The sequence below is a fragment of the Argopecten irradians genome, chromosome 4 (assembly GCF_041381155.1).
Source record: "Argopecten irradians isolate NY chromosome 4, Ai_NY, whole genome shotgun sequence".
NCBI lineage: Eukaryota > Metazoa > Mollusca > Bivalvia > Pectinida > Pectinidae > Argopecten > Argopecten irradians.
The window spans coordinates 28,208,600-28,222,255 of record NC_091137.1 but is presented as its reverse complement, the minus strand read 5'-3'; the positions used below and the strand labels follow the sequence as shown (position 1 = coordinate 28,222,255).

Genomic DNA, 13,656 nt, shown 5'->3' with positions numbered 1-13,656 from the left:
ATCTAAATAGGTTGGTCGTGATTGAAAACATTTATACAGTACAACTTATTTGAAGTCAAGGACCTCACTTATAAATCCTTGTTGAAGTCTGGAAGTTACTGCAGTTAGGTTGATTTTGTAAGGTCGTCGATCGACAAAATCAATGATCCATCGCAGGTGCTAGATAATGTCACACAACACCTGGTAAACGCTTGTGTTTTATGACAATCTGATATCTATCATTACCGTAACAATGGCGTGTTCTGCAAGACTGCAGATAGCGCCTCCAGACATGACATTTGGAAAAGGGGTGTTGACAATCGGAGAAATATCAACTTCTTGGGAATAATTTGCAGTGAAATCGGCAATATGTACCTGATTCTAGAACCCATTTTTCAATAAAAGGGTTCTAATAAATATTCTTGAATCCCTGTCTCGTCCAAAAAACTTCATGATCCGCCATAAATACTTGATTTCTTCTTTCCATTATTTCCATTTGACAGGAAGTAACGTTGTGTCAGCCATTTTGTCATTCGCTCTATCTCGTGACTGTTGGTTATCGTATAGAAAATAGAAGAGGTGTCCCGAGTAAATGTCCTCTGTTTCAAGGGAGATAACTAGTATAAGTGGCATGACTTGAGAGTGTCAAGGTACAGACCTTCACAAAGTAGGTTGTAAACGAAACTGAGACAACTCGAAGATAAACGTGAGAAATAACAAAGGAACTTAACAATTGTTTAGTATAGTCCATAGGTTATAGTAATTACTAATTAATATAATTCTTAATTTAATGTAACAAGTTAAAAGTTTTTTAGTGTTCATTTAATGTATTAATTAAAATTAAAGTATTTAGTAATTATTCATTTATTTTAGCTAGGCCATATACAATCCTCGATACTCCAGGGGTTCCGATCACTTACGATCTCTACACCCCTGGACTATCTCATAGTGAAATTGAAGGCAGCTCAGCGGAAAACATTTGACCAATCACAGGCTAGCAAATATTTCATTTGAAGACTACAGAGAGAGCAACGCCTAACATCAAAGCCACAGAGTTAACCACAGTGTACCGTTATACGGCTCTTTTGATGTACATCAAATGACAAAGTTACCTGTTCTATTCTGTTGCCTCTAGTTTTACTATGAGATAGTCCAGGGGTGTAGAGATCGTAAGTGATCGGAAGCCCTGGAGTATCGAGGATGGTAGGCCATATACAATTATTGTTATATTATTATGATATGAGAAAAGTTTTTGATTGAGTAAATTCTAAATAATAAGATAAGTTAATTTAATATATATAATGGAATTTAAAATTGAACCAGAAAGTCAGTTTTCCTTCCTTTTTTTTTGCCTACTAGCTAGTCCTAGTTACAGTGAGTTTTTACTGATTTTTATGTTGCATCAACCAAACATTGCGTATATTGACTAATTTGATATGATTAATTTTCCTTCTTTTGAAATTAGACAATTTTAGTCTCACACAGTGATCATCATAATGCTCCAGTATGATCACTGAATTATTCAATGAAAAAAAACGCACCAGGTGTTGTAAACACGACTCATATCTCAGATCCGGTCCAACTCAAGTCATTTATTCAAGGTCTACTAGGCGCTTGTACATGGTATAACAACATGGGTATATCAATAAACCGTTTCACTGATCTTGATCATGAGGTCATACTAAATAACCACTAGGCTTATTAGGATAGCTATAATTAGCAAATACATAACATCCTTTCTCTTTTATAAAAGTTGAAATGTCTAGTAAAAATATTAACTATTATCAATTATTAATTACTAATTTTTTAAACTTATGATAAGCACATTATCAAAGCACTCATTACTGTCCATGGAATAAAGTCTTTCATATTCATATTTTGTAATATACTTTTAGTGCTGATATACTAAATTGCATATTAATTAATGCACACTTGTTATTATTTCTCATGTAAGCACAGTTCATCACAAAAATGTCCTGAGATAACTAAGTGAAGTTATCATATTGCTTGTTTGGTATAGCTCAAACTATTTGTTCATTTTGAAACAAAATTAACTATTAAAGTTCACACCGGTTCAATTTAAAAATAATTGTAACAAATTAACTCGCGAATAATATTTACAAAGTCAAGACTAGTCTTCGAAGCGACTGGGAATACGGACCACTCTTCCACTTCGGGTTACCAGGGGTACAGGTGGTGATGTAACAGATGGACTAGGTGGTGCCGCTGTCTCCTCAGGTGGTTCCATCGGACCCACATGTGGTTCCCTTTCCGGTTTCGCCTTAGAATCACTGTGATGTTCATCTGACACTGTGTCAGGCACTTCTGGAGATAGAACTGACTGTTTTGGCTGGAAGTCAGCTCTTGTAGGTCTAATATGGCGTCTATTACGTCTGTATTGACGACCATTTGTAGCCTTCACAAGGTAAGACCTTGGATTCAAATGTGAATGACTGTGTTCAATTTTTCCAGCGATCCACTTCTTCTCATTTTGAATGAGAACTGTATCTCCTTCGTGGAGAGGTTTCAACTCGCGTCCCGCATTTTTGTCATAATTGATTTTTGCTTTTACTTGCCTCGTTTTCATTCGAAGCTTGAGTTCCTCCTTGTTCGTTGATGTTTGCTCTAACAACTTTGTTGTAGTCGGTATGTCTGTTTTTAATCTCCGACACAGGAACATTTGTGCCGGTGACACACCCAATCCATCAATGGGAGTGTTTCGGTAGTCAAGCAATGCACGAAATGGATCCTCTGCTTGGAGAGTTCTGGCCACTTTGAGTAATTGTCGACGGAAACAAGATAGTGGTTTCCCTTGTATTCGAATAGATCAGCTGATATCGCAGACCATGGTCTGTTTGGTAGCTCGGTCTCTACCAATGGCTCTTTCGGATTCCCTTGAGGGGTTTCCGCACACACAGAACACCTCTGGACAGTGTTCTCAATATCCGTCGCCATACCTGGCCAGTACAGAATGTCCCTCGCTAAGGATTTGGACTTGACTATTCCTAGATGAGATTTGTGAATAATTTTCAGCATTTCTGGACGCATGGATTTTGGAATGATGAGTTTGTGGTTCTTGTACAACAAACCATCCACACACGATATTTCATCTCTGAAATTCCAGTAGGGTAGAATCTCCGTTACTACCTCAACTTTGGTTTCTGGCCAACCTTCTAACACAACATCCTGAAGTGTCTGTAACTCTCTGTCCTTTGCTGTCTCCTCTTGTAGTTTACGGTACATTACTGGAGATACAGGTAGATACGAGGTTAGCAAAGAGTTTATCGTCAAATCTGGAACGATGTCATCTGAGCTTTCAGGTAAGAATGCTCTGCTAAGAGTGTCCGCAATGAACATCTCCTTACCAGGTTTGTATACAACGTTCAAGTCGTACTTCTGCAATGTTAGCAATATTCGTTGCAGTCTAGGTGGCGCTGTCATCAACGGTTTACGGAATATCGACTGAAGCGGTTTATGGTCACTCTCTACGGTAACCTGGCGTCCGTATATGAATTGATGAAATCTCTGACATCCAAAGGCTATGGCCAACGCCTCCTTCTCAATTTGAGCGTAATTCTGTTGTGCAGGGGTTAAGGCCCTTGATGAATAAGCAACAGGTTTTCCTTCCTGTATAATTGCTGCTCCTAAGCCCTTTGCGCTTGCGTCGACTGTTAACGTCAGTTCCTTTTCAGGGTTGTAATAGCACAGAACTGGTGCTTGCGTTACTAGCTGTTTGAGTCGCTTGAAGCTATTTTCTTGAGCATTGTCCCAATACCACTCTGTGGTTTTCTGCAAAAGTTCTCTCAGTGGTGCACTAACCTCTGATAAGTTGGGCACAAACTTACCCAGGTATTGTACGAATCCTAGAAAAGTTTGTAGTTCTTTCTTGCATGTTGGTGCTGTCATTTCAATCACTGCACGGACTTTAGACTCGTCAGGCTTAGCACCTTGGTCACTGAGCACATGACCTACATATGTCAGTTTACTTTTCCTAAACTCACACTTGTCAGGACTCAATCGGAGGTTATATTCCTTCACACGGTCCAGGACTCTCTGTAGTCTAGCGTCATGTTCCTCGAGGTTGGTTCCCCAAATAAGGATATCATCAACTATTGCCTCACATCCCTCGAGACCTGCGATCATTTCTGTGATAGCGCGTTGATACACTTCCGGTGCACTCTTAATACCGAAGGGAAGTCTCGTGAAGCTGTATCGGCCAAATGGTGAGTTAAATGTACACAGTTTTGTACTTTCACTGTCTAGGCGTAATTGCCAAAACCCTGACGTCGCGTCAAGTTTTGTAAAGACTTTTGCGTTGGGTATCTCTGCGAGTACGTCTTCGATCGTTTTCATGGGGTAATGTTCCCGCTGAATCGCGACATTCAAGTCCCTAGGATCAATACATAAGCGTACTTTCCCATTTGATTTAGCTACGGAAACCATAGAGTTCACCCATGGAGTCGGTTCGTTTTGCTTTACCACTATGCCTTCAGCCTCCATTCTGTCTAGTTCCGCTTTCACCTTTACCTTTAGGGCTAACGGTATCTTCCTTGGAGGGTGTATAACTGGTTTTACACCAGGGTCCGTCTTGATAGTATGTACTCCTGGCATACATCCAATACCTTTGAAAAGAGATCCATAGTCCTTGACTATGTCGTCCGGAATGTTCTTGTGGGTTTGTTCTATGCGATACATTCTAGCCACCAAACCCATGTCCTCACAGGCCTTTGCTCCAAGAATTGGCTTTATGTTCGTACTGTCCACAACCTGGAAAACTGTGTTGTACTGGGTACCTTTGTACTTACAATCAAGAGTTACTACCCCTTTTGGTATCATCTTGTGTCCTGAGTAGGAACGTAACGGAACACTGGTAGACTTGAGGTCGGACAACTTGTTCAAATCTTTCACGTTCTGATAACTTAGGACATTGCAGGCTGCCCCAGTATCTAATTGAAAGTTTATTTCACAATCCTCCACGTTTATCGTCTGAGTCCATTCGGTGACTTCTGTGTGGTCGCGCTTGATCGAGCCTACATATAATTCATCTTCTGAACTGTCTTCTGACTTCTGAACATTAATCATGTTGATTTTTTTCTTCTTTGATCTACATTTTTTCGCAAAGTGATCCTTTAATTTGCATTTTTTGCAGGTTTGGCCAATGGCTGGACAGACTTTGTGTTTCTTGCTATATCCACATCTACCACATTCATCATCATTGTCAGTGATAGTTTTTTTCGGCTTCATGCTCACAGCAGATTTCTTCTTAAATTTAGATTTCGCAACCATGTTTACTTCTTCCAAATCAATCTTGGACATATCTCTGGCTTGAGCATGACTGAGTTCATAATTTCTAGCTGTGTCAAGTGCCTTGGCTAGGGTCAAATCTGATCCAATATTTATCAGTTTTTCACGTACCTTGGGATTTTTAACTCCAAAGACAATGCGGTCCCTAACCATCTCGTCGCTGTTGTCATAGTTACAATCTTTCACGAGTACCTGAAGTTCAGTAACAAATTGTTCAAATGTTTCGCCTTCACTTTGTTGTTTACTATGAAATCGATAGCGATTGTAGATTACGTTGGATCTTGGTTTCACATAGGACTCGAAACGGTCGTAGTAAGTTTTCAGGAGCTTACCTTCATCTGCGGTCAACGTCCATGTTGAGTAAATGTTTCTGCCCTTTTCACCAATCCAAAGCATGAAATAAGAACATTTCTCTACTTCATCTTTCTTTTTGAGCGGTCCTGAGAACATAAACTCCACGTGTTGTTTAAAACTTTTCCACGCGGTCACTAGATCGGTTTTACCCCAATCCATCTGAGGTGTATGTCCGGCTAAAATATCCATCGTGACTTCTCGTCGTGTTTAAGGACTATTCACATAGGATTTATAGCTCGATGGCTGCCGATTGCTGCAGAGTTCGTCAAAATTCTGACACCATGTTGTAAACACGACTCATATCTCAGATCCGGTCCAACTCAAGTCATTTATTCAAGGTCTACTAGGCGCTTGTACATGGTATAACAACATGGGTATATCAATAAACCGTTTCACTGATCTTGATCATGAGGTCATACTAAATAACCACTAGGCTTATTAGGATAGCTATAATTAGCAAATACATAACCACCAGGTATATGTACCATATTCCATTTTTTTTTACAGTGAAACACCAATTCGCAAAACCCTCAACAAGGAATCCAGTCAGAGCCTATAAAGCTGTATGGATGGAATCTCGTCAGGCTTGTATATGATGAAGTGTTTCTAGATGACTACGTCATTGTAACTCTGATGGAGAAGTCCATGATCAGTCTTCAGAATGAAATCTTCCAGTGTATGATTAGGGGTCTTTAGAGCTATTAAATGGAAGGGTAGCTCCCATCAAGGAGTCCCTCTAGCTCCTGAGAAGTCTCTTTAGCCTTCGATAAATTGGAATGTGCATGTATGTTCTCAACATGATGAAATCATTTTCCATTAATGGTATCAAAAATTTTATAAGTGTGACCACTAATTGTTCTGTAAGACGTGTACAAAAGCCTTTGTGTGATAAAAAGCATGCTGTCACTACCAGTGTGGAGAACCTAGTATGTCGAATACTGTGTGATGGCGGGTTATACCAAAGTAGTCCTAACAACAGGATGGTGGTTTATGGACACAGACATGGAGATCTCACCAAGTTCCACATCCGTTTCTTCAGCACTGAGTCAGCTTCACCCGACAGGTGTACTGACATGACATGGGAGGAATCTGTAGATTACAGCAGGTTGTCTCCCCTGGAAAGGGAAATCCACAAGCGCCACAAAGAAGCTGTAATGGTAATATGCTTATACTTGCAGTTTTATTTATAAGTATTGTACCATCCATGTTTACTCTGATATTTTATTAGGTCTTACCTTAAGATTTCAAAAATAAACCATGAAGATTTGAAATATGATAAATTCTTTTTGTTTCCAGGAGAAGCAGTTTTTTTTACATAGATCCCTGTACTGGATACCAAGTGATGTCCTGGTACGCCCACCTAAAGAGGGGAGACTGCTGTGGAAACGCTTGTAGACATGTAAGCTTTTGTCTCTTAACACAAAAACATATAGTGATAGAATATTGCTTCTTCTTTGTATCCCTCTCCTCTAAAAAAAAAAAAAAAAAAAAAAAAAATTATCTACACACAATTTGTGGTCACCTTCCAAACTGATGCTCAGGTTGTCCATATACCTTTGGTTGTGTATATTTATTTTTGGTTGATTAATTGTAACCTTTAAAATATGCTGTGAGAATACAAAATTTAAATTACCATATTCCACCAAATAAGCACACATGTGTTTAAAAAATTGAAAAAAATGAAAAGGTGATGAATAAGACAAAATTATTGCAAATCTATACAGTTTTGTTCTTTATTTATGTCCGGGCAATTGAAATTGAAACCTCAAAAGGACGAGGAGCACTTATTGGGTTGAATACAGCATGCATGTTTTCAGCTCACCATCATCAGATGGTGGGCTATTCAAATCGCCTTAATTCCGTGGTCCGTCATCCATCAGTCCTTCCGCCCATTAGCAATTTTTATAGCCGCTATTTCTCAGAAAGCACTGAAAGGACATGTCTCAAATTCCACATGCAGGTTCCCATAGGTCCCTAGTTGTGCATATTGCATTTCGGGACCAATTGGTGAAGAAGATGGCAGATAGGCCTCCATTTTGGATTTTGATAACTGAAGTTTGTTACTGCTTTTTCTCAAAAAGGACTGAAGTGATCTATTTCAAATTCATGCGCTGGTTCCCCTAGGGCTCTAGATGTGCATATTGTATTTTGGGACCGATTGGTGAACAAGATGGCCAATAGGCCGCCATCTTGGATTTTGATATTTGAAGTTTCTGATTGGAAGTATATGGTACCATGGAAACGTTCTGATGGGTACCATGGAATCATTCTGATTGGTACCATGGAATCGTTCTGATTGGTACCATAGAAACGTTGTGATTGGTACCATAGAAACGTTGTGATTGGTACCATAGAAACGTTGTGATTGGTACCATAGAAACGTTCTGATTGGTACCATAGAAACGTTGTGATCGGTACCTTAGAAACGTTGTGATTGGTACCATAGAAACGTTCTGATTGGTACCATAGAAACTTTGTGATTGGTACCATAGAAACGTCGTGATTGTTACCATTGAAACGTTGTGATTGGTACCTTAGAAACGTTGTGATTGGTACCATAGAAACTTTGTGATTGGTACAATGAAAACGTTCTGATTAGGTACCATAGAAACGTTGTTATTGGTACCATGGAAACGTTGTGATTGGTACCATTGAAACGTTGTGATTGGTACCTTAGAAACGTTCTGATTGGTACCATAGAAACGTTGAGATTGGTACCTTAGAAACGTTCTGATTGGTACCAATGAAACGTTGTGATTGGTACCTTAGAAACGTTCTGATTGGTACCATAAAAAACAATGTGATCGGTACCTTAGAAACGTTGTGATTGGTACCTTAGAAACATTCTGATTGGTACCATAGAAACGTTGTGATCCGTACCATAGAAACTTTGTGATTGATGCCATAGAAATTAGAAACGTTGTGATCGATACCTTAGAAACGTTCTGATTGGTACCATTGAAACGTTGTGATTGGTACCTTTGAAACATTCTGATTGGTACCATAGAAACGTTGTGATCGGTACCTTAGAAACGTTGTGATTGGTACCATATGAACGTTGTGATTGGTACCTTAGAAACGTCGTGATTGTTACCATTGAAACGTTGTGATTGGTACCTTAGAAACGTTGTGATTGGTACCATAGAAACTTTGTGATTGGTACAATGAAAACGTTCTGTTTGGTACCATAGAAACGTTGTTATTGGTACCATGGAAACGTTCTGATTGGTACCAATGAAACGTTGTGATTGGTACCTTAGAAACGTTCTGATTGGTACCATAAAAAACAATGTGATCGGTACCTTAGAAACGTTGTGATTGGTACCTTAGAAACATTCTGATTGGTACCATAGAAACGTTGTGATCCGTACCATAGAAACTTTGTGATTGATGCCATAGAAACGTTGTGATCGATACCTTAGAAACGTCCTGATTGGTACCATAGAAACGTTGTGATTGGTACCTAAGAAACGTTCTGATTGGTACCATAGAAACGTTGTGATCGGTACCTTAGAAACTTTCTGATTGGTACCATAGAAACGTTGTAATCGATACCTAAGAAACGTCTTGATTGGTACCATAGAAACGTTGTGATCGGTACCTTAGAAACATTCTGATTGGTATCATAGAAACGTTGTGATCGGTACCTTAGAAACTTTCTGATTGGTACCATAGAAACGTTGTAATCGATACCTAAGAAACGTCCTGATTGGTACCATAGAAACGTTGTGATCGGTACCTTAGAAACATTCTGATTGGTACCATAGAAACGTTGTGATCGGTACCTTAGAAACTTTCTGATTGGTACCATAGAAACGTTGTAATCGATACCTAAGAAACGTCCTGATTGGTACCATAGAAACGTTGTGATCGGTACCTTAGAAACGTTGTGATTGGTACCTTAGAAACGTTGTGATTGGTACCTTAGAAACGTTCTGATTTATACGATAGAAACGTTGTGATCGGTACCTTAGAAACATTCTGATTGGTACCATAGAAACGTTGTGATTGGTACCTTAGAAACATTCTGATTTGTACCATAGAAACGTTGTGATCAGTACCTTAGAAAAGTTCTGATTGGTACCATAGAAACGTTGTGATCGGTACCTTAGAAACATTCTGATTGGTACTATAGGAACGTTGTGATCGGTACCTTAGAAACTTTCTGATTGGTACCATAGAAACGTTGTAATCGATACCTAAGAAACGTCCTGATTGGTACCATAGAAACGTTGTGATCGGTACCTTAGAAACGTTGTGATTGGTACCTTAGAAACGTTCTTATTTATACCATAGAAACGTTGTGATCGGTACCTTAGAAACATTCTGATTGGTACCATAGAAACGTTGTGATTGGTACCTTAGAAACATTCTGATTTGTACCATAGAAACGTTGTGATCAGTACCTTAGAAACGTTCTGATTGGTACCATAGAAACGTTGTGATCGGTACCTTAGAAACATTCTGATTAGTACCATAGAAACGTTGTGATTGGTACCTTAGAAACATTCTGATTGGTACCATAGAAACGTTGTGATCGGTACCTTAGAAACGTTGTGATCTGTACCTTAGAAACGTTCTGATTGGTACCATAGAAACGTTGTGATTGGAACCTTAGAAACGTTCTGTTCGGTACCATAGAAACGTTGTGATTGGTACCTTAGAAACGTTGTGATTGGTACCTTAGAAACTTTCTGATTGGTACAATAGAAACGTTGTGAGCGATACCTTAGAAACGTTCTGATTGGAACCATAGAAACGTTGTGATTGGTACCTTAGAAACGTTCTGATCGGTACCATAGAAACGTTCTGATTGGTACCTTAGAAACGTTCCGATTGGTACCATTGAAACGTTGTGATTGGTACCTTAGAAACGTTCTGATTGGTACCATAGAAACGTTGTGAACGATACCTTAGAAACATTCTGATTGGTACCATAGAAACGTTGTGATCGATACCTTAGAAACATTCTGATTGGTACCTTAGAAACGTTGTGATTGGTACCTTAGAAACGTTCTTATTGGTACCATAGAAACGTTGTGATTGGTACCATAGAAACGTTCTGATTGGTACCATTGAAACGTTGTGATCGATACCTTAGAAACATTCTGATTGGTACCATAGAAACATTCTGATTGGTACCATAGAAACATTGTGATCGGTACCTTAAAAACGTTGTGATCGGTACCTTAGAAACGTTCTGATTGGTACCATAGAAACATTGTGATTGGTACCTTAGAAACTTTCTGATCGGTACCATAGAAACGTTGTGATTGATACCTTAGAAACGTTGTGATTGGTACCTTAGAAACTTTCTGATTGGTACCATAGAAACGTTCTGATCGGTACCTTAGAAACGTTCCGATTGGTACCATTGAAACGTTGTGATTGGTACCTTAGAAACGTTGTGATTGGTACCTTAGAAACGTTGTGATTGGTACCATAGAAACGTTGTGATTGGTACCTTAGAAACGTTCTGATCGGTACCATAGAAACGTTGTGATTGGTACCTTAGTAACGTTGTGATTGGTACCTTAGAAACTTTCTGATTGGTACCATAGAAACGTTGTGAGCGATACCTTAGAAACGTTGTGATTGGAACCATAGAAACGTTGTGATTGGTACCTTAGAAACGTTCTGATCGGTACCATAGAAACGTTCTGATTGGTACCTTAGAAACGTTCCGATTGGTACCATTGAAACGTTTTGATTGGTACCTTAGAAACGTTGTGATTGGTACCTTAGAAACGTTCTGATTGGTACCATAGAAACGGTGTGAACGATACCTTAGAAACATTCTGATTGGTACCATAGAAACGTTGTGATCGATACCTTAGAAACATTCTGATTGGTACCTTAGAAACGTTGTGATTGGTACCTTAGAAACGTTCTTATTGATACCATAGAAACGTTGTGATTGGTACCATAGAAACGTTGTGATTGGTACCATAGAAACGTTCTGATTGGTACCATTGAAACGTTGTGATTAATTGGTTCCATGGAAACGTTCTGATTGGTAACATGGAAACATTCTTATGAACATTCTTATACCATGGAAATGTTTGAGTGTGTACCATGGCCATCTTGTAATTAAGCACATTGAAACGTTCTTATACTGATTTTTTAACATGTTTCTTTAAAAACATTTTAGTATGCTATCACGAAAATGTTTTAATATATTACCTTAAAAGACTAGAAATTAACGTTAGATAATACTATATCACCTGACATTTTAGTTTTCGTGGTTGTTATGGAACAACGGATATTGAAAAAACGAATGATGTTTTATATATTGCTTTCATTGTGAGGTCGACGAACCACGACTATTTCTACTCGTGCTTTGTAAGCTCTAAACCACAAAAGAAAGTACGAATGAATAATTCATGTTCTTGAGTAAATAAGTAGAAGATACCCTTTTTAACAATTGAAGAAAAATATAAGAAAGTTTCTTGTTCGTCTAACCATTACGTTCCTTTATAACACAAGCCTTCACTAGTCCGATGCCCACGACTAGTAATTTTACAGTCGGACTAGTGCCAATTGTAATGAACTAGTCCGATTGGACTAGTGGCTGGCCATCCGATTAAAATCGATTAATACTATATCTACAAGAGCGATGGTCAATTGTAACACATTTTGAGTGCATTCTTTATGCGATTATTTCAGTTTGGATGCATCACTTTGTGAGAATTTGTGTTCAATTTTTGGATAAAAAATCGTAAACTGAACATGAGCAAAACGGTTGTATATTTAATTTGGACTAGTGATTAAATAGTGGGGGAAGTAAAATGTTGGGGTTTACTAGTCCAAATGACTAGCAGCGAAATAAAATAACGTCACAGACTAACACTATAACGTTATTTCCTTGCAGTGTCCATACCAACACAAACGCGTTGCTGATGACGAGAAAAAGATGATATTCAACTCTGCGTTCTATGTTGGAATAGGTGAATTTCAAGACGGATGACCAGGTGTGTGTAACTGTAATGCATGCATTTTATATATATATGCTGAGACACTCACTACCTCTAACTATACCATGTGATGTTTGTGAAAATTTTATTGGATTTTTGTTTTCCATCACTGACTGTGAAATAATGGATTATGCATCATGACAAGATATTTCTAGAAACAGTGGCGATTCTAGCGAATGATGAATGATCCAATCTTCCATTAACGAGAACCAAATAACATTGCTTGATGATGATTACGGGAACTCGATGGATTATTAGCTCACCTGGTCCAAAGGACCGAGGTGAGCTTATGGGATACCGCAGCGTCCGGCGTCCGTCGTCCGTCGTCCGGCGTCCGTCAACAATCGACTTCTTCTCCATAACCGCTGGTCGGATTTCAATAAAATTTGACTGGTAGCATCCTTATGGGCTACTAACTGAAAATTGTACAAATGATGGGGCTGACCCCCCGGGGGCCTGAGGGGCGGGGCCAAAAGGGGTCAATTTGGCTATTTCCATATAAACGACTTCTTCTCTGAAATCAAGCATGGGATAGCACCCATAATGCAATGGTAGCATCCTTATAGGGTGGGGATTCAAAATTGTACAAATGATGGGACTGACCCCCAGGGAGCCTGAGGGGCGGGGTCAAATGGGGTCAATTTGGCTATTTCCATATAAACGACTTCTTCTCTGAAACTAAGCATGAGATAGCACCCATAATGCAATGATATCATCCTTATAGGGTGGGGATTCAAAATTGTACGAATAATGGGGCTGACCCCCGGGGGCCTGAGGGGCGGGGTCAAAAGGGGCCAATTTGGCTATTTCCATATAGATGACTTCTTCTCTGAAACTAAGTATGGTATAGCACCCAAAATGCAATGGTAGCATCCTTATAGGGTGGGGATTCAAAATTGTGAAATGACAGGGCTGACCCCCCGGGGGCCTGAGGGGCGGGGTCAAAAGGGGTCAATTTGGCTATTTCCATATAAATGACTTCTTCTCTGCAACTAAGCATGGTATAGCACCCATTATGCAATGGTAGCATCCTTATAGTGTGGGG

At 39.2% G+C, this 13,656-nt stretch overlaps 1 protein-coding gene and 1 long non-coding RNA gene across 11 annotated transcripts in view; one reads left to right on the top strand and one right to left on the bottom strand.

Annotated features, from left to right (window-relative positions):
- Positions 1 to 545, bottom strand: part of LOC138321166 (DENN domain-containing protein 1B-like) — a 40,160-nt gene extending 39,615 nt beyond the window's left edge. For all 8 annotated transcript variants that reach the window (XM_069264632.1, XM_069264638.1, XM_069264635.1 and 5 more), the window contains exon 1: positions 355 to 545. In XM_069264632.1, coding sequence (XP_069120733.1) covers positions 355 to 371 — 17 coding nt within the window. In that variant the 5' untranslated portion in view covers positions 372 to 545. The remainder of the gene's footprint in view (positions 1 to 354) is intronic.
- Positions 546 to 589: 44 nt separating this feature from the next.
- On the top strand, positions 590 to 13,374 carry LOC138321172 (uncharacterized). Of its 3 annotated transcripts, XR_011208288.1 has the most exons (4): positions 590 to 646; positions 6,145 to 6,794; positions 6,934 to 7,036; positions 12,509 to 13,374. It is a non-coding gene; the product is annotated as an uncharacterized lncRNA (long non-coding RNA). The 3 variants fall into 3 exon arrangements; XR_011208287.1 differs by having other exon boundaries at positions 6,145 to 7,036; XR_011208289.1 differs by having other exon boundaries at positions 596 to 685; positions 6,145 to 7,036.
- The last annotated feature ends 282 nt before the right edge of the window (positions 13,375 to 13,656 follow it).